Source organism: Gorilla gorilla, chromosome 9 (assembly GCF_029281585.2).
Source record: "Gorilla gorilla gorilla isolate KB3781 chromosome 9, NHGRI_mGorGor1-v2.1_pri, whole genome shotgun sequence".
NCBI classification, from domain to species: domain Eukaryota; kingdom Metazoa; phylum Chordata; class Mammalia; order Primates; family Hominidae; genus Gorilla; species Gorilla gorilla.
Genome location: NC_073233.2, coordinates 101294724 through 101316319, shown reverse-complemented (window position 1 = coordinate 101316319; position 21596 = coordinate 101294724). Strand labels below are relative to the sequence as shown.

General features: G+C 37.6%; 2 protein-coding genes across 6 annotated transcripts in view; both read right to left on the bottom strand.

Annotated features, from left to right (window-relative positions):
* Positions 1-21596, bottom strand: part of DEUP1 (deuterosome assembly protein 1) — a 104195-nt gene that overhangs the window by 34380 nt on the left and 48219 nt on the right. For all 5 annotated transcript variants that reach the window (XM_031016132.3, XM_063693459.1, XM_031016133.3 and 2 more), the window contains exons 8-9: positions 14877-15022; positions 11298-11403 (exon numbers count right to left, since the gene is read on the bottom strand). In XM_031016132.3, coding sequence (XP_030871992.1) covers positions 11298-11403; positions 14877-15022 — 252 coding nt within the window. The remainder of the gene's footprint in view (positions 1-11297; positions 11404-14876; positions 15023-21596) is intronic.
* CEP295 (centrosomal protein 295) overlaps positions 1-21596 on the bottom strand; it is a 372495-nt gene that overhangs the window by 333504 nt on the left and 17395 nt on the right. The window lies entirely within an intron of this gene.

Sequence of the window (21596 nt, the reverse complement as noted above, 5' to 3'; positions counted from 1 at the left end):
TTACTGGCCATATTCAGTCCTTCTATTCTGAAACTTTGTCAGGGCCCACTTCACCCTCCTTTTCTGATCAATGCTAAATTAAAAACAGATACATATAATAATGACTCATTACCTTTTTTCCTTCCAATTCCAACATTTCATTTCTCACTTCTATTTTCTGTTGTATGCAAATCATCACCTATGACTGATACTACTTTGATAACCACTTTGAGAGGAAGGTAAAGAAAGTATTATCAAGCATTTTCATGGAGAAAAAAATTGGCTTTAAAATGGTTACATGATTTGCTCAAAGTCATAAAGCTAATAATCGACAAAGCTAGGACTGGAATCTAGGACTCTTGGCTTTAAATTCAGTGCTTTTTTAAAACTAAAATAGGCTGTACTGTTTGTAACTAAACATTTGTTTCTCAGAATCACATTACAGTAAACTTCAAACAATGTCTTCATGAAAACTCATCGCTTCCCTTACTTAAGCCTCTTATTTTCTGAATCTTGGCTAAGCTTCCATGTTAGAAACCTCTGGATTGTCTCTGACTCCTCTCCACCCTTGTCCTCCCAAACCTGGTCAGGCAATGAATTCTGTCCATTCTATTTCAACCCCTTTTAAGTCTTGCCTCTGTCTCAATTCCTACAACTGCTGTCTTGGTCCAGCCTCTTAGCATCTTTCTAGAAACCACTTACTGTTTCTAATTCTTGAGACTTAAAGTACATAATCATCCGTCTAAAAAAAAATCATAGTCCATTGGGGAAACAGAAAAATAGACAATTACAGCACAGTGTAGCAATTAGTGTCAGCAGTATGTAGTGGCAGTGTGTTTAACCCAGCCTAGGGATGTCAGGATAGGATTCCCAGAGGAAGGGTCATCAGACCCAAAACTGAAGGATGAATGAATGCCAATTAGAGATGCTCTAGCCGGGCGTGGTGGCGTGTGTGGGAAGCTGAGGTGGGAAGGATGCCTGGAACCCAGGGGGCAGAGGTTGCAGTACAGTGGGCTGAGATCACGCCACTGCACTCCAGCCTGGGTGACAGAGCAAGACCCTCTCTCAAAACCCTGTCTCAAAAAATAAAAACAAACAAACAAAAAAAATAAAAAGGCATAGAAAAAAATAGAACATAGAGATGCTCTATGAAAAGTAAAAACATTAGCCGGGTGTGGTGGCATGTGCATTCAGTCTCAGTTACTCGGGTGGAAGGGGCACTGGGGTGGGAGGATCCCTTAAGCCTAGGAGGTCTAGGCTGCAGTAGGCCCTGATTGCACCACTGTATTCCAGCCTGAATGACACAGCAGGATCCTGTCTCAAAAAAAAAAAAAAAAAAAAAAAAAAAAAAAAAAAAAGGAGGAAGAGAAGAAGAAGGAGGAGGAGAAAGAAGTAGAAGGAGGAGGAGGAGGAGGGCTCGGAGGAGGAGGAAGAGGAGGGAGGAGAAGGAGGAAGGATCCCAGGCAAAGAGCTCAGTGAGTGAAAGCATGGCACACTCAGTGAACTAAAAGGAGTTTGGGGTAGCTAGGAGTTAGCTGCTCTGAGAAATAAGGCTGGAGAGTTAAGTAGAGGCTAGCCACAAAAGAAACATATGAATTTTCTCCAGGGCACTTTTTTAAAATGGATTTTTTTTTTTCATTTCACCTTTAAACATTTCAGTATATATCTTTAAAAGAACAAGGCTCTCTCTCTCTTTTTTTTAAATGTAGCCAGAATGTTATTACAATGTCTGTAAAAATTAAGAATTCCTTAATATCATCAAGTATCTAGGCAGTATTCAAATTTAAGCTTGTCTCAAAAATATAATAAATGTTGTTTAAGTTTAATTGAATTAGGATCTAAACATGATCCATTCATTGTGACTGGCTCATATATGTTTTTAAAGGCTCTCTTTTTGTGTGTTCTAAGTAGTTTACATGCATCATCTCATTTAATCCCCACAATGTCTCTCTATTTTGCAGACTACTGTATTTAGCAGATTAGAAAATTAAGGTGCATAACTTTTCACATCACATTTCTTGTGAAAGGCAGTCTAATTCCAGGACCTGTGAACTATTGTGCTCTGCAACCTCTGTGGAAAGGGTCCTGGAAGGTGTGGAAGGTGGTTCACATTTGGAAAAACCTGAGTTTTAGGGGTTGACACCTACAGAGAGATCGGAAAAATCTGGGTTTTAGGGGATGACACCTAGAGTGAGATTAGAAAAAGCTGTGCTTTAGGGGATGGCACTTAGAGTGGGGTGACCTAACATGGAAAGTACACATGTCCAGAGGCAAATGTGATCACCATCAGGCTTTATGCCACCAACCCTTCCTTCATCTGATTCTATTCGTATTACCAACATATTCAGAGTTTCAGAGTTGGATATGACCTTAGAAATCACATGATCGAAACTCATCATTTAACAGATTTTTTTAAAAAAGAATCACAGGGAATAGGAACAGCTCCGGTCTACAGCTCCCAGCATGAGCGACGCAGAAGACGGGTGATTTCTGCATTTCCATCTGAGGTACCGGGTTCATCTCACTAGGGAGTGCCAGACAGTGGGCGCAGGCCAGTGGGTGCGCGCACCGTGCGCGAGCCGAAGCAGGGCGAGGCATTGCCTCACCTGGGAAGCGCAAGGGGTCAGGGAGTTCCCTTTCCGAGTCAAAGAAAGGGGTGACGGACGCACCTGGAAAATCGGGTCACTCCCACCCGAATATTGCGCTTTTCAGACCGGCTTAAAAAACGGCACACCACGAGACTATATCCCACACCTGGCTCGGAGGGTCCTACGCCCACGGAATCTCGCTGATTGCTAGCACAGCAGTCTGAGATCAAACTGCAAGGCGGCAGCGAGGCTGGGGGAGGGGCGCCCGCCATTGCCCAGGCTTGCTTAGGTAAACAAAGCAGCTGGGAAGCTCGAACTGGGTGGAGCCCACCACAGCTCAAGGAGGCTTGCCTGCCTCTGTAGGCTCCACCTCTGGGGGCAGGGCACAGACAAACAAAAAGACAGCAGTAACCTCTGCAGACTTAAATGTCCCTGTCTGACAGCTTTGAGGAGAGCAGTGGTTCTCCCAGCACGCAGCTGGAGATCTGAGAACGGGCAGACTGCCTCCTCAAGTGGGTCCCTGACCCCTGACCCCCAAGCAGCCTAACTGGGAGGCACCCCCCAGCAGGGGCACACTGACACCTCACACGGCAGGGTATTCCAACAGACCTGCAGCTGAGGGTCCTGTCTGTTAGAAGGAAAACGAACAAACAGAAAGGACATCCACACCGAAAACCCATCTGTACGTCACCATCATCAAAGACCAAAAGTAGATAAAACCACAAAGATGGGGAAAAAACAGAACAGAAAAACTGGAAACCCTAAAACGCAGAGCACCTCTCCTCCTCCAAAGGAACGCAGTTCCTCACCAGCAACGGAACAAAGCTGGATGGAGAATGATTTTGAGGAGCTGAGAGAAGAAGGCTTCAGACGATCAAATTACTCTGAGCTACGGGAGGACATTCAAACCAAAGGCAAAGAAGTTGAAAACTTTGAAAAAAATTTAGAAGAATGTATAACTAGAATAACCAATACAGAGAAGTGCTTAAAGGAGCTGATGGAGCTGAAAACCAAGGCTCGAGAACTATGTGAAGAATGCAGAAGCCTCAGGAGCCGATGCGATCAACTGGAAGAAAGGGTATCAGCAATGGAAGACGAAATGAATGAAATGAAGCAAGAAGGGAAGTCTAGAGAAAAAAGAATAAAAAGAAATGAGCAAAGCCTCCAAGAAATATCGGACTATGTGAAAAGACCAAATCTACGTCTGATTGGTGTACCTGAAAGTGATGCGGAGAATGGAACCAAGTTGGAAAACACTCTGCAGGATATTATCCAGGAGAACTTCCCCAATCTAGCAAGGCAGACCAACATTCAGATTCAGGAAATACAGAGAACACCACAAAGATACTCCTCGAGAAGAGCAACTCCAAGACACATAATTGTCAGATTCACCAAAGTTGAAATGAAGGAAAAAATGTTAAGGGCAGCCAGAGAGAAACGTCGGGTTACCCTCAAAGGGAAGCCCATCAGACTAACAGCGGATTTCTCGGCAGAAACCCTACAAGCCAGAAGAGAGTGGGGGCCAATATTCAACATTCTTAAAGAAAAGAATTTTCAACCCAGAATTTCATATCCAGCCAAACTAAGCTTCATAAGTGAAGGAGGAATAAAATATTTTACAGACAAGCAAATGCTGAGAGATTTTGTCACCACCAGGCCTGCCCTAAAAGAGCTCCTGAAGGAAGCGCTAAACATGGAAAGGAACAACCGGTACCAGCCGCTGCAAAATCATGCCAAAATGTAAAGACCATCGAGACTAGGAAGAAACTGCATCAACTAATGAGCAAAATCAGCAGCTAACATCATAATGACAGGATCAAATTCACACATAACAATATTAACTTTAAATGTAAATGGACTAAATTCTCCAATTAAAAGACACAGACTGGCAAGTTGGATAAAGAGTCAAGACCCATCAGTGTGCTGTATTCAGGAAACCCATCTCACGTGCAGAGACACACATAGGCTCAAAATAAAAGGATGGAGGAAGATCTACCAAGCAAATGGAAAACAAAAAAAGGCAGGGGTTGCAATCCTAGTCTCTGATAAAACAGACTTTAAACCAACAAAGATCAAAAGAGACAAAGAAGGCCATTACATAATGGTAAAGGGATCAATTCAACAAGAGGAGCTAACTATCCTAAATACATATGCACCCAATACAGGAGCACCCAGATTCATAAAGCAAGTCCTGAGTGACCTACAAAGAGACTTAGACTCCCACACATTAATAATGGGAGACTTTAACACCCCACTGTCAACATTAGACAGATCAACGAGACAGAAAGTCAACAAGGATACCCAGGAATTGAACTCAGCTCTGCACCAAGCGGACCTAATAGACATCTACAGAACTCTCCACCCCAAATCAACAGAATATACATTTTTTTCAGCACCACACCACACCTATTCCAAAATTGACCACATAGTTGGAAGTAAAGCTCTCCTCAGCAAATGTAAAAGAACAGAAATTATAACAAACTATCTCTCAGACCACAGTGCAATCAAACTAGAACTCAGGATTAAAAATCTCACTCAAAGCCGCTCAACTACATGGAAACGGAACAACCTGCTCCTGAATGACTACTGGGTACATAACGAAATGAAGGCAGAAATAAAGATGTTCTTTGAAACCAACGAGAACAATGACACAACATACCAGAATCTCTGGGATGCATTCAAAGCAGTGTGTAGAGGGAAATTTATAGCACTAAATGCCCACAAGAGAAAGCAGGAAAGATCCAAAATTGACACCCTAACATAACAATTAGAAGAACTAGGAAAGCAAGAGCAAACACATTCAAAAGCTAGCAGAAGGCAAGAAATAACTAAAATCAGAGCAGAACTGAAGGAAATAGAGACACAAAAAACCCTTCAAAAAATCAATGAATCCAGGAGCTGGTTTTTTGAAAGGATCAACAAAATTGATAGACCGCTAGCAAGACTAATAAAGAAAAAAAGAGAGAAGAATCAAATAGACACAATAAAAAATGATAAAGGGGATATCACCACCGATCCCACAGAAATACAAACTACCATCAGAGAATACTACAAACACCTCTACGCAAATAAACTAGAAAATCTAGAAGAAATGGATAAATTCCTTGACACATACACTCTCCCAAGACTAAACCAGGAAGAAGTTGAATCTCTGAATAGACCAATAACAGGAGCTGAAATTGTGGCAATAATCAATAGTTTACCAACCAAAAAGAGTCCAGGACCAGATGGATTTACAGCCGAATTCTACCAGAGGTACAAGGAGGAACTGGTACCATTCCTTCTGAAACTATTCCAATCAATAGAAAAAGAGGGAATCCTCCCTAACTCATTTTATGAGGCCAGCATCATTCTGATACCAAAGCCGGGCAGAGACACAACCAAAAAAGAGAATTTTAGACCAATATCCTTGATGAACATTGATGCAAAAATCCTCAATAAAATACTGGCAAACCGAATCCAGCAGCACATCAGAAAGCTTATCCACCATGATCAAGTGGACTTCATCCCTGGGATGCAAGGCTGGTTCAATATACACAAATCAATAAATGTAATCCAGCATATAAACAGAGCCAAAGACAAAAACCACATGATTATCTCAATAGATGCAGAAAAAGCCTTTGACAAAATTCAACAACCCTTCATGCTAAGAACTCTCAATAAATTAGGCATTGATGGGACATATTTCAAAATAATAAGAGCTATCTATGACAAACCCACAGCCAATATCATACTGAATGGGCAAAAACTGGAAGCATTCCCTTTGAAAACTGGCACAAGACAGGGATGCCCTCTCTCACCACTCCTATTCAACATAGTGTTGGAAGTTCTGGCCAGGGCAATCAGGCAGGAGAAGGAAATAAAGGGTATTCAATTAGGAAAAGAGGAAGTCAAATTGTCCCTGTTTGCAGACAACATGATTGTTTATCTAGAAAACCCCATTGTCTCAGCCCAAAATCTCCTTAAGCTGATAAGCAACTTCAGCAAAGTCTCAGGATACAAAATCAATGTACAAAAATCACAAGCATTCTTATACACCAACAACAGACAAACAGAGAGCCAAATCATGAGTGAACTCCCATTCACAATTGCTTCAAAGAGAATAAAATACCTAGGAATCCAACTTACAAGGGATGTGAAGGACCTCTTCAAGGAGAACTACAAACCACTGCTCAACGAAATAAAAGAGGATACAAACAAATGGAAGAACATTCCATGCTCATGGGTAGGAAGAATCAATATCGTGAAAATGGCCATACTGCCCAAGGTCATTTACAGATTCAATGCCATCCCCATCAAGCTACCAATGACTTTCTTCACAGAATTGGAAAAAACTACTTTAAAGTTCATATGGAACCAAAAAAGAGCCCGCATCGCCAAGTCAATCCTAAGCCAAAAGAACAAAGCTGGAGGCATCACACTACCTGACTTCAAACTATACTACAAGGCTACAGTAACCAAAACAGCATGGTACTGGTACCAAAACAGAGATATAGATCAATGGAACAGAACAGAGCCCTCAGAAATAATGCCGCATACCTACAACTATCTGATCTTTGACAAACCTGAGAAAAACAAGCAATGGGGAAAGGATTCCCTATTTAATAAATGGTGCTGGGAAAACTGGCTAGCCATATGTAGAAAGCTGAAACTGGATCCCTTCCTTACACCTTATACAAAAATCAATTCAAGATGGATTAAAGATTTAAACGTTAGACCTAAAACCATAAAAACCCTAGAAGAAAACCTAGGCATTACCATTCAGGACATAGGCATGGGCAAGGACTTCATGTCCAAAACACCAAAAGCAATGGCAACAAAAGACAAAATTGACAAATGGGATCTAATTAAACTAAAGAGCTTCTGCACAGCAAAAGAAACTTCCATCAGAGTGAACAGGCAACCTACAACATGGGAGAAAATTTTCGCAACCTACTCATCTGACAAAGGGCTAATATCCAGAATCTACAATGAACTCAAACAAATTTACAAGAAAAAAACAAACAAACCCATCAAAAAGTGGGCGAAGGACATGAACAGACACTTCTCAAAAGAAGACATTTATGCAGCCAAAGAACACATGAAAAAATGCTCATCATCACTGGCCATCAGAGAAATGCAAATCAAAACCACTATGAGATATCATCTCACACCAGTTAGAATGGCAATCATTAAAAAGTCAGGAAACAACAGGTGCTGGAGAGGATGTGGAGAAATAGGAACACTTTTACACTGTTGGTGGGACTGTAAACTAGTTCAACCATTGTGGAAGTCAGTGTGGCGATTCCTCAGGGATCTAGAACTAGAAATAGCATTTGACCCAGCCATCCCATTCCTGGGTATATACCCAAAGGACTATAAATCATGCTGCTATAAAGACACATGCACACGTATGTTTATTGCGGCATTATTCACAATAGCAAAGACTTGGAACCAACCCAAATGTCCAACAATGATAGACTGGATTAAGAAAATGTGGCACATATACACCATGGAATATGATGCAGCCATAAAAAATGATGAGTTCATGTCCTTTGTAGGGACATGGATGAAATTGGAAACCATCATTCTCAGTAAACTATCGCAAGAACAAAAAACCAAACACCGCATATTCTCACTCATAGGTGGGAATTGAACAATGAGATCACATGGACACAGGAAGGGGAATATCACACTCTGGGGACTGTTGTGGGGTGGGGGGAGGGGGGAGGGATAGCATTGGGAGATATACCTAATGCTAGACGACGAGTTAGTGGGTGCAGCGCACCAGCATGGCACATGTATACATATGTAACTAACCTGCACAATGTGCTCATGTACCCTAAAACTTAAAGTATAATAAAAAAAAGAAAAAACAAAAAAACAAAAAACAAAAAAAACAAAAGAAAAAAAAAAGGAGTCACAGGAACAAGAACAAGGCGGAGACTAAGAGACACGAGCACAAGTATCCTAACCCGGAGGACAATATTACAAATCTCCTTTAAATCTCTTCTGTCTCCAAGTTTTTACCTTCCAATTTATTTGATGAAATAACATGGTCAGTCTATAGTTTGTCCCAGTATGGATTTTGCTGATCGCATCCCTTTGGCATAGTTTAACCTGTTCCACTTAAAATGGAACTTTTTTTTTTTTTTTTGAGATGGAGTCTTGCTTTGTCACCCAGGCTGGAGTGCAGTGGCACAATCTTGGTTCACTGCAACCTCCACCTCCCGGGTTCAAGTCATTCTCCTGCCTCAGTCTCCCGAGTAGCTGGGACTACAGGTGAGCGCCACCATGCCTGGCTAATTTTTGTATTTTTAGTAGAGACAGGGTTTCACCATATTGGCCAGGATGGTCTCAAACTCCTGACCTCGTGATCCGCCCACCTCGGCCTCCCAAAGTGCTGGGATTACAGGCGTGAGCCACGGCACCTGGCCAAAATGGAACTTTTAAAATGTAAAAAAATGAATATACTACTGTGAAAAAGGAGTAAACTATTTTTATTATTTTCACAATATTTAGATGTTAACACAACATACTATACTGCAAAACTTCTTTCTTAATGAAAGAAGAAACTAATTTACCTGAACTCCAAATGACTTTTGGTTTATTGAAAATGTGAATGTTATCACAAAATAAATGGCTAAAACAGTTCTAGACTGGAAAAAAGGAAAAGAAATAAAATACTTGCAAGATTGATAATATATAGCTCTTGTTAGTTTTATTACAAAAGAATTAAAATGCTCTTCAGAAACACTTGGAAGCTTTCTTTTTTTTTTTTTTTTTCTGAGACAGAGTCTTGCTCTGTCGCCCAGGCTGGAGTGCCGCGGCGCAATCTCGGCTCACTGCAACCTCCGCCTCCCGAGTTCAAGCAATTCTCCTGCCTCAGCCTCCTGAGTAGCTAGGATTACAGGCGCCTGCCACCACGCCCAGCTAATTTTTTGTATTTTTAGTAGAGATGGGGTTTCACCATGTTGGTCAGGCTGGTCTCAAACTCCTGACCTGGTGATCTGCCCGCCTCGGCCTCCCAAAGTGCTGGGATTACAGGTGTGAGCCACCATGCCTGGCCACTTGGAAGCTATTTATATAAAATTCATTTGGTACCTTTTTTTTGCACAGCATTCTGGTATTTAGTGGCCTCCAAGGGTCTATAAAGAATTTTGTGCCTCATACTCTCTCCCACCATGTCAAAACTGTGCAAAATCAGTAGATTCTTTATATTACTCAAAGTTTTATTACTTTATCTAAATCTATGAGGTTAAGAATCATGTAACTATACTTTAGGTGGCTTTAACCAATCTTTTATCATCCACTGGGGACACCAGTAAAAAAGAGTTTTTCAAAGTTATATTTTTAAGTCAGCAAAATAAATTTTGTGAGATTATATGGCATTAAAGTGTTCAAAATATATGAAAAATGATCACTGATTCATAACACCTTTTCTCTACTTAACCTCTGTTAGTTCTCTGACAGTCAACTCTTTGGCAGACAGTACCTGTCTTTCATATTACTGTGTTTCCTACAGAAATTAGCAGAATAGCTATAGTTCTCCTAGATACTCAACAAATGTTTGTTAAATTTGTACAAACAACTGAATTTATGACCCTATATATTTATGGGAAAATTTAGCCTTAATATTAACTCATTCTCTAAGTATTTAATTTACTGTGTGTCAAGCACTTATGCAGTGCACTAATTAATAATTCAAAGCCACATCCAGGTTTATTTAACTTTTAATTGTTTAGATTTTATAGCATTAAATATTCTGCCTGATCCTCAAACCTAAAGACCAGAGAGGTGGAGAATAGCTATGATAAATTCACAGAAAGAAGGCCATTACTGGATTGTACTAGAGGGAGGAGAGAATCATACTCTTTGTAGGAGAGTAAAGAACCACAAGCTCTTTAAGGACAGTGCCCAGGACTTACTCATCCTTGTATTTCTAGCTCCAGCAGAGTTCCTGGCACATGTTAGGTGCTCAGTGAAAAAATGTGGGTGCAATAAATAACTATTGAGCCAATATTTACTAGATACTTCCTTTGAGCTAGATCCTATTTTAAGCACTTTAAGTGCATTATCTCATAGATTTTACCTTAGGGTAAGAGTATGGATACTGGAGCCAGATTGCCTGGATTGAAACATGGCCTCTGCCACTTAATAGCTGTGTAATGTTAAAGAAAGTTACTTTTTCTTGGTGCCTTAGTTTCCTCAAATGTAAAACAAGGGTAATATTAGGACCTATTTCATTAGATGTTTGTGAGGAATAAATGAAGTAGGATTTCTTAAGTCCTTAGAACAATTCCTGGCACATGTTAACTGCTATTTAAGTAGCAGCTACCTCATTTAATCCTCATCACAAACTTATGAGGTAGGTACCAATTATTTCCACCTTAGAAATGAGGCTCCTCAGTATCTTGCACAGGAAACTTCTCCAAGCTTACGTGTGTGGTTGAGCACCAGAGTCTGTGCTCTCAACTTTCTTGCTATAAGCCACCTATCATGGAGCCTCCGGCCCTCCACCCTCCACGTGTCGTGGGCAGTCTCCCAGTAGCAGAGTGATAACTTAAGGTTTGTGTTTTTTGTAGTCTCACACAGAAAAATGTCGGAATTAGCAGCTTGGTAGATTATCACCTTACAAAAAAATACAGAAGGAAAACAAAGGGAGTGAGAAGAAAGATTTTTTTTTTAATTCCCTTTGTATGTAAAGAGTTCACATCTACCTGGAAGAATGGAGCTCATTATTTTTCATACCTTGTTCAATTCTTTTTCATGATTTGGTTGATCTTGCATCACTGAAAACAGCTCTTTTATTTTCCTTTCTGGTTCTTTAATAGAAGGCAAATAAGATGATTCAAGTCTACAAATTAAACATAAAATAATGATTAAAATTAAGCTTAACTTGATAAATTGTAATGATTATATTGTTAATTTAGACCATTACAGGCTGCGGAGATAGATCATTACTTTGTTGGAAACATTTTTAGTTACAGAAACTGCAAGTTCTAATACATTCAGATCCCATAAGTATTTACATCTTTAAGTGCAAATGGTTTTAATGGAAGAAATGAAGCAATTAATAAGGAATTTCAATTATACATTAAAAATTGGCAGAATACTGGGATTGCATATGTAGATAAGATTTTGGGAAAAAAGAAAAGACTGTTTGCTATAATAAAATAGCTTGGTAACCCATTTAAAAAAAGGAAACACACTCAACTTGCTAATGTATTGTGGAAAGGAACTATGTCATGAGAAGTCTAAGGAGAGCAACTGTTCTATAAAAGAGACAAAACAGCATTAACTCTGACAGTCTAACCAGAGAGTACTCAAATACATCTATTCTTTGGCTACTTAATTTATAAAGTGGAATTGCAACCACATATTAATATTAGAGGAGAAAAGCAGAAACTAGTATAAAGAGTATAATACCCACAGGAGGTTTGAAGATGTCTAAGCAGATAATGTTCACTTTCATATGAGACAAACCAGTGAAATAAACATCACAAAAACACAAAAATAAAGATAACCAGGTAGGGGAAGCAGCATGCTTTCTACTGGAAGTCAGGCTTGACTATTCTGGAGGAGTCTGTTTTGAGGAACATATCCACTTGTGAGTACAATTTTAGGTTTCCAGATAACTTTTGAGAAGATTTCACACCTTCAGAAACTTCAACCACTCAAATAAAAAACCCAAATCTGAGTAATGATAAAGAAATTGCTAATTTAAAGATTGAAAATAGAGGATCTGTTATAAAAGGTATTAAGTTGGTAGTGATATCCCTGAGCTACATGTATCTAGACTAGACTGCTTTTTTTGTGATTATCAAATATATATGTTAACTGTGGATAACAAAGTATATCAGAGTATAATATACTGCTGTAATGTTAACATTCAGGAAAAACCATCATTAGCATTTTTGTGTGCGGTAAATATATTTTTCCCTATGCATATATATGTGTAAAGAAATATACACTTCCCATATAATTAGAACATACTATACACATTATTTTTCAGTGTCCTTTTGTTTCCTACTTAGTAATATATTGTGAACATTTTCCATTTTATCCAATATTCTCCTAAAATATTATTTCAGGATCAGTCGTAAGTTTTCATTATTTCCTATAATTTGAAATGAGTGAAAAAATTCCATATTTTTTAATTCTTCCTAAGCAATTTCAGGAAGTAGAATGCTGAATTGAATGCTAAAATCCTCATGGTGATCTTGCAAAATTCAGTGAGTGAATGAAACAAATGTCAAACTCCAATGTGGACAAGTGAATAGAAGAAAACCGTAATCATGATAATATAAAATGCTAATGTACATGTATAAGGGAACTATTATTTGTCATGTAAAACAAGAGTATGAAATTAGTTTAATAACTCTCAGAACATATCAACCCAGGGTGCTTCTACAACTAAAAAAAAATAGAAAAAGCTAACAAAAGCTTAGCATTATTGAGAAAGTTTCTGAAAATGAATAAGAACATTACCATGCTACTTTTATAAAACTACTATGCATCTATTATCAGTAGTCTGGGGTATTTCACTTTGATACAACTACAAAGAAGCAACAGTCTAAATAAAATAAACCAAAACAATAAAGCTGATAGAACAGCATTCATATGAGAACAAACTAAAAAAATTAGACTCTTTTAGTGGAAAAGATGAAGGCTGAGAATTCTAACATACAATGGAAGTTGTGAAAAGTTAAACTTATACCTTTTCATCAAATCTCAGAATTCTAGAACTGAATTCTAGGATAAGAAAGCTGTAGTCTGGAGACCAAAATAAATGCCAAGTTAAATAGAGGATGGTAAACAGGCAGAACAAAAAAGTTTTTACTGGCCAAATATATAAATAAGTGCAAGATTTTAGATCAAATAGTGTATTGAAGGGCTGTTGGCACTATTTGGAATTCAGCATGAGTCTTAAGAGCACCATAAAAAGTACCTACAATGCTCTTCACAAAGCCAGAGCTAGACATGGGTTGATTGGTGTGCTCTTCTGTGAAATGTCTTATGTTTTTAGGAATATATTTTCTTCATGTGAAGACATTACTCACCATACTGGAACAGCACTACACGTAATAAATATCAGATTGATTAGTAATCAGTGATGATAATATACACCTTGTATACAGAGCATTCGATAATGCAGATTGGCTAATAGGCATTCTGTCACCATCCTTGGTGAGACACACAAATAGGTCATTTTAGGGATCTTAACTTGCCATTTGTTATTAAGCATAGACCTCAAAGAAATGCTAGCAGGTCTCACAACTTTGAAGGTCTCACAACTTTGAAGAAATAATTATTGCCTTTAAAACAATATAACAATCTTTCAATAAAGCATCCCTATTTGGCTATTCAATTTTTAAAATCCTATCATTGATCTGGCATTAGCTTTCTGATTTTGAGAAAGATTCAAGTTCTACGAGAATAAGAGCATCAATGAACTATTAACGCAGTCAAACTGTCTATTCACACACACAAACATTTAACAATCCTCAGCAGTCCCATTTTGTTTGTGTTTATGGAATATACAATATCTGTCTGATTTCCTTTGTGTTTATGGAATATACAATATCTGTCTGATTTTAAAAGAGAAAAAAAAAATCTGTTTTAAGAAGAACCCTCAATGGAACAGACAAGATGGCGAGTTTGGTGGCCAAAATAAATACAATATGTACAAGTGAAAATGTTGACATCAGGTATAGGCAATCAAAACAAAGGCATTTAAAAATATAGAATAAATCTTATTTCTCTGAGCATACATAATTGAATACCAGTTCTATACTATTTTTGTATAATATCTTTTTTTTTTTGAAACAGGATCTCTGTTGCCCAGGCTGGAGTACAGTGGCACAATCACAGCTCACTGCAACCTTGACCTCCCAGGCTCAAGCGACCCTCCCAGCTCAGCCTCCCAAGTAGATGGGACTACAGGTGTGTGCCCCCATGCCCAGGTAATAAAAAATTTTTTTGAAGAGTCAGGGTCTCACTATGTTGCCTAAGGCTTGTCTTGAAATCCTGGGCTCAAATTGTCCTCCCACCTCGGCCTTCCAAAGTGCTGGGAGCCACCAGGTCTGACTCAGTGTGACAGAAATAGCCATAAATCAGGACATGATATAATTTTCTAGGTAAGTGAAGATGTTAATTTTGAAGATGAAATAACCATAAATTTTATTTTTAATATTTAATATTACCCACTAATTAACATGTTAATACAAAATAGACTTTTTATTCTCATTTCAAATATAAAACTCTTAAAAACATTCAAACATCATGTTTTGAACAGTTCTCTCAGATTGTCAAATATAAAGATTATACCTTGTTTTATTTCCTTGAGCATTTTGGCACTCTCCTATTTTTAATAATTCTCTGTGTAATTGCAATCGTTCCATTTCTATAATTCTCAAGAGATCATCACGTGACTGTAACTCACTTTTTACCTCTGAGAGACCTGCTTCCATGGCCTGAATAAAAACATCAAAAAATTTCATGCTCATTGTTGGTTATCATAATGTACAATGCATTTAAAAATATTTAACATCTATAAGCCAGCCTAATTTTAAACAAACTGATATTTAGTCCTTTGCTTGTTCTGTCTCATAGAATTCCATTCCTTCATTTATGTTTTCTTTTCTTTTTTTCTGAGATGGAGTCTCACTCTGTTGCCCAGGCTGGAGTGCAGTGGCACGATCTTGGCTCATTGTGACTGCCTCCCGGGTTCAACCAATTCTCCTGCCTTAACCTCCTGAGTAGCTGGGTTTAAAGGCTCGTGCCACCATGCCCAGCTAATTTTTATATTTTTAGTAGAGATGGGGTTTCACCATGTTGATCAGGCTGGTCTCGAACTCCTAACCTCGTGATTCTCCCACCTTGGCCTCCCAAAGTGCTGGGATTACAGGCGTGAGCCACTGCGCCTGGCCTCCTTCATTCATTTTTTCTAACAAATATTTACTGAGTTTTTATTATGTGCTCTGGGGATACAGACACAGAACCTGTTCTCAGTGAACTTACAATCTAGTGGCAAAGACAAAGAATAATCAAATCATCACACAAATATGACACTGAGTGTGAATATGAAAGAATGAAACATAAAAGTATGAAGAAAGTACAATGCATGAAATTTTAATTAATACAAATACTTTCAAATTGTAAAAAGATAATAATCAAGAATAACCTAATGGCAAAGCTGGCCAACAAAATGAATTATAAACTGTGATTCAACCCTTGCCCAATGGCAGCTATTCTTTAGTCAGTAACTGGAAATACCAGCAATCCTCTGGGTTCAATGTTTTATTTTGTTAATAAGAGAAGCTTGAACTAGGTTAGCAGTTGTTGGCAAGGACTCATTAGAAGAGAGTAGAGGTAAAAGGAGTGGTGTCAGGTTCCTAAGAAGGTGGATAGGATGACCCTCAAAGCACATTGGGAGAATTGCCTAAAGCAAAAGTAAGGCCCTCCTCTCTGTAACAGGAAAGAAGGAAGATGGAATGCAGACAAGTTTATGCATTTAGCTAAGGGGATATTAAGAGACTGGCTATCTCTTGGCTTCTATTTTCTCTGTGAAGTAAAAAGTAACATCATGTTCTAACAGTAGAAGGAGAAGTGCAAGGTATAGGAGTGATTTTTGAGAGTGGTGAAGAGTTTAAATGGCTTACAATGGGAATGAAAGAATTAGCTACTTGGAGAAAAAAAGCTGGATTGCTGGGCAGTGTTGAGTGCTCATTTGAGGTTGGGGACCATGGCCTGTTGGGTGATTTTCTGCAGCAGTACTTGGCTGTTCTCTAGCAGACAGCAATGGAAGAGTCTTTTAATATCATCAGGTCCCTTCCACACAATTATACAAGGAAATTAATGTCTTTAAAAAATGCCTGACTTATGTCATCAAATCCATTGCTATTTTTAACAGATGAGGAAATTGAATGCCAGACTTGATCCAAAGTTACACAACTCATAACTACCAGATTTTGGAAGAGGAAAATCCAGATCTTTTGACTCCTAGTCCAATTAGAACATTCAGGATGAAAAAATAATTCCTTCCACTCAAAATTAAATAGACCTCTAGTGTATTGGTAAAGACAGGATGGGAGGTTCTAAGGGCAAGGGTCTTCTCTGCTAGTAAAGGCTATAGAAAACACTATATTTTAAAAAATTGTTTGTTCAATAATTCTTAATATATAGATATACTTAATATTCATTGAAATATAATCAATATTATTGAATTATTAATAATATTCATTGAAATATAATCCACATACCATAAATTTGCCCATTTAAAGTGTACAATCCAGCAGTTTTCAATTTAGTCACAAAGTTGAACATCACCACTACTTTATTCCAGAGCATTTTCATCATCCCCAAAGGAAACCTGATACTCATTAACAGTCACTCCCCATTTTCCCCTTCCTCCAGCTCCTAGCAACCACTAATCTATGTTCTATCTCTATGGAATTGCCTATTCTAGATGTTTCATACAAATGGTGTCATACACTATGTGGCCTTTTGTGACTGCCCTCTTTAATGTAGCATAATGCTTTCAAGGTTCATCCATGTTGTAGCATGTATCAGTGGTTGATTCCTGTTTATGGCTGAATAATGTTCCACTATGTGGATATACCACATTTTGTTTATCTATTCATCAGTTGATGGACATGTGGGTTGTTTCTACTTTTTGATTATTATGAATAATGCTGTTATGAAAATTAACGTATAAGCTCTTATGTGGACATATGCTTTCTTATTTATTAATTCTTATACAGAAGTTCACAAAGCCTAGAAGAATAATTGTATAGAATATATAGGATATAATGAGTTCCCAGATAATTTATTTTTACCAAGCCTTAAATATATGCTGTTTTCCAGGAGGCCTGTGTTCAGTGAGGGGCATAGTAGCATTACTTTAGCCCCAGAACTTCCCAGCCACCTTGGAAATAAATATAAAAAGATTCAAATTGGTGACTTAATAGACTTGTTTGGATAAAGACTTGTTTGGATAAAGCCTCCGTTTTGAGCAGTGGAGATTTTTCAGGAAAGATTAAACATTTCAATAATAAAAGAAATGCAAAACAATAGATTACCAATCAGAAATACAAATTGACTTAATGTGAATGTCTCCCATAACTTTGCCCAGTTGAAGAAGGCACTATGTGGGCTCCCTGGTTTGCAAATTTGCCACTAGGGAGCAATCAAATATGAAGTTGCATGTAGAAAAGTGCATCTGCTTTCACTTGGGGAAGGGGAGTCCACAAAAAGCTCTAACCTTAGGCCTATAAAATATAGTGTTGCCACAGGCTAGGGTTAGCTGAAACTCTGTAAAATATGGTAATAATAGAATATATTTGTTTACTGTTATTAGAAAATAATATCTGTAAGAGTGAAATTTGGAGACGCCATTGACAGGAAAAAAGCTTATTCATGACCTAACTACACAGGTACAAGCATATATGTTAAAATTCAAACTTTCATAATACAAATGAGTAATAATGATTTGACATGTGAATGAATATGCAAAGTATTTTACTTATAAATGACAGCATGTAAACTGGCTGCAAAAGTACAAGAAAAATTTGAAGGCTTTCTTGATATTGATAAATCTAAAATTGTTTTTTGACCTTGAATTCAAGATTAATACTAAATTAACACAAGAATTAGTGAATTGATTTAACTGAGATGTAGTTTTAAAATTAGTATGCTTCTGCGTGAAAGTCAAATCAATTATTTGTGAATGTGGGTGCAAATATTGAGGAAAATGATTCTTTGGTACTTAGTTACTGGAACATTTTCAAGTTTGTTTGGAACAACTTAATTATGTAAATCAACTTTTTTAACTGTAAAATTGTATGGGATCTAAACACAGATCAGGTACTTCAGATGAATACTTAGCATGTAATATGAGATATGTTGGAAGCATAAAATACACACCAGATTTTGAAGACTTAGTATGAAAAAAAGTAAAAACCTCAATAACTTTTTGTATGTTGATTACATTTTAGAATGATAATATTTTGGATATATAGTGGGTTGAATAAAATATATTGTTATGATATGTTAGTTTCACTCATTTTTCTTGACTTCTTTTAATTCGGCTAGTAGGAAAATTTAAATTATATTTGTGGCTTACATTATATTACTACTGGACAATGTTGCTCTAGCACCTTAATGACACATTAACAAGCAAACAAAAAAAGGTTAGCTTTTCTGTCATAGATATTAGAAAAATGCAGAGCAATCTATTTTTGTCATTAACTTCCCAGGAAAAATACTGCACATTTAAAAAACATGTAGAGTGTAGCATAATGAATAAATATATGCAATGAAATTAATAAGCATACTGACACATTTCAAGGTTGTGGAAAGACAAATGAGATGTGATTCATGTGAAAATTGAGATGCATCTGGTATTAAAGTGTGCCATAAACAAAGAGAATTTTACATATAAGAAATGACAGTAATTCAGATGTAAATTGTTGTCTTTTTGCATTTACGTGTATGATGTCGAACACTGTCATGACAGTTTTGTGAAAAGGGAAGAGAAACTTCTTTCCAAATACATATATTGGTTATAGTATCAGTTACCTCTAATTATTCCCATTTGGTAAAATATAAATTTTGTAAAACATGTTTAAAGCCCATCTGTTTAGTTAGAGGTTTGCCTAATGGTTTGAGAGGAGCAGTGATTCTAAACCTTCAAATCAACTATCAAATATAAATAATTGATATATTTTCATTTAGATTTATCCTAAAGAATGAAACGTGAGTAAAATTTGGAAGTGAAACAGAGGAAAAGCTAAATTAATGCAATATATTCAGGATTTTTACCTAAATGGATGAAAAATACTTAGTGTTTTCCTGAGAGTAGAAATCTTTTAGACATCTTAAAGTTTTTGAACCAAATTACTTTTCAAAATCTTTTCATTAGTTCTACAACAAATTTTGTTTTTCATAAAACATGGTCCAGAATAATTTGATTTGATTTTTAATACATGTGATTCTTTTGTAAAATATAAAATGCAGATTCTTAGTTCAAATTTAATAATGATCCGAGATCCAAGGATAACTAATTTTTTTTTAAATGAACAAATAGTTGTAAAAAAATAATATTGGTAAACTTCCTCATAGAAATCAGTATAAATATCAGTCACATTAAAAGTTATTATTAGCTGGCCAGGCGCGGTGGCTCACGCCTGTAATCCCAGCACTTTGGGAGGCCAAGGTGGGCAGATCACAAGGTCAGGAGATTGAGATCATCCTGCCTAACTTGGTGAAACCCCGTCTCTACTAAAAATACAAAAAAAAAAAAAAAAATAGCCGAGCATGGTGGCAGGCACCTGTAGTCCCAGCTACTAGGGAGGCTAAGGCAGGAGAATGGCGTGAACCTGGGAGGCGGAGCTTGCAGTGAGCCGAGATTGCACCACTGCACTCCAGCCTGGGCGACAGAGCCAGACTCCCTCTCAAAAACAAAACAAAACAAAACAAAACAAAACCCAAAAAAACAGAGCAGGATGAAATTTCTCAATCAAGTTCTATCCACTAAAAATATAATGTGAGTCACAAATGCAAGCCACACAGGTAGTTGTTATTAGCTACAGAAAACATCACAAAATGAAGTTAGAGAATTACTAGTGAAGAATATGAGAAAAATGACTCACTTCAAAATTACAAAAGGGTTGATCAATTTTAGCACTATTGACATTTGGGACTGGGCAATTCTCTGTTGTAGGGTTGTCTTGTGCACTGTAGGGTGTTTAACAGCATCTCTGGCCTCTACCCACTAGATGCTGGTCACACTCCTTTCCCTGTTGTGGTGACCAAATATGTATCCAGGCATTGCCAAATATCACATGGGAGGAAAAATTACTGCAGTATAGAGCCACTAATTTAAATGAAAGTCATAAAAATTAGGCAATGAGTACTGCTGTTTTGCAACCTTTAGTATAAGTAAAAAGACTTCACAATTATATTGACTTCTATGAGTAGCTGGATTTTAATTTTGTTAGTTATATTCAGGAACATTAATAAATTATTAAGTACATTAATATATAAATACCATAAGAAAAAATCAAAATAGGTAACATGGACTTTCCTTAGCCCAGGCAACCCACAGAGCCTTCTCAGGTGTGCATGTAAGCCCCTAGAAGTCTGTAGAAATCTTTGCGGAGTAGGAAGAAGTGTGGTAAGTTACATCCTGTTGAACTTGGGTCAGAAGAGTAAGTTAATTAAATAATATCAGTAAATGACAGGGCAACCTTGGCCAGCAGCTGGTTTGATTCTTCTTACTTCCTGCTACACATTGACTCCCAAGTTGCATGCACTCTCCCTCTCCTTGCCACCAGGAGTGTGTCATTGTGATAAGTGTGAGAAGCATAGGCTTAAGGCATTTATTTGGAGGGAGAGTAGAGATGGTGATCCTAGCTAGGAATGTTATAATAATGTTCCTCAATGTACAGTCTTTCCCTGTTTGCAGCATTTTTTCTTTTAACAAGATTCTCCATTCTACTTCCTGGAAAAATATAAACAATAAAGTTCTGAGGAGGAGAAAGGTGGAGTTCATCAAGGAAAGCATTATAGAGAAAGTCAGTCATACTGCCAAGAAAGAGGTACAGAGGATCTTTTTTTCCCCAAAGAATACAGGTGTAAAAGTAGCCACTTCTATCCCACAAGTGAGCCAAAAACAAAAGCTGACTCTCAGCCTGAAAAAGGGCTGCTCTCGGATCCTGTAAATGGCCCCAATAGAATTATTTTTGGGGATATTAAAAGGAACTGATGTTAGTGAAGAAGGTGAACTTCACTGAAGGGTAGAACCAGACTTGATAACTGGGCCTACTAGTGAAATATGTTTCAGGCAAACTAAATAGAACAGAGCAAAATGAGCCTGAGCAGAACATTGATTTGTATGGATCAAATCCAAAAAGACTTAAAGAAGAGAAAAAGCAGGGAAAAATGGCAGATGGGAGGCAGGACTAACTTGCAGCTCCCACTTGGACAGACATAGCAGTGTCTGGAGAGACACATCATGAACTTTTGCTCCAAGAACTACTGTAGGAA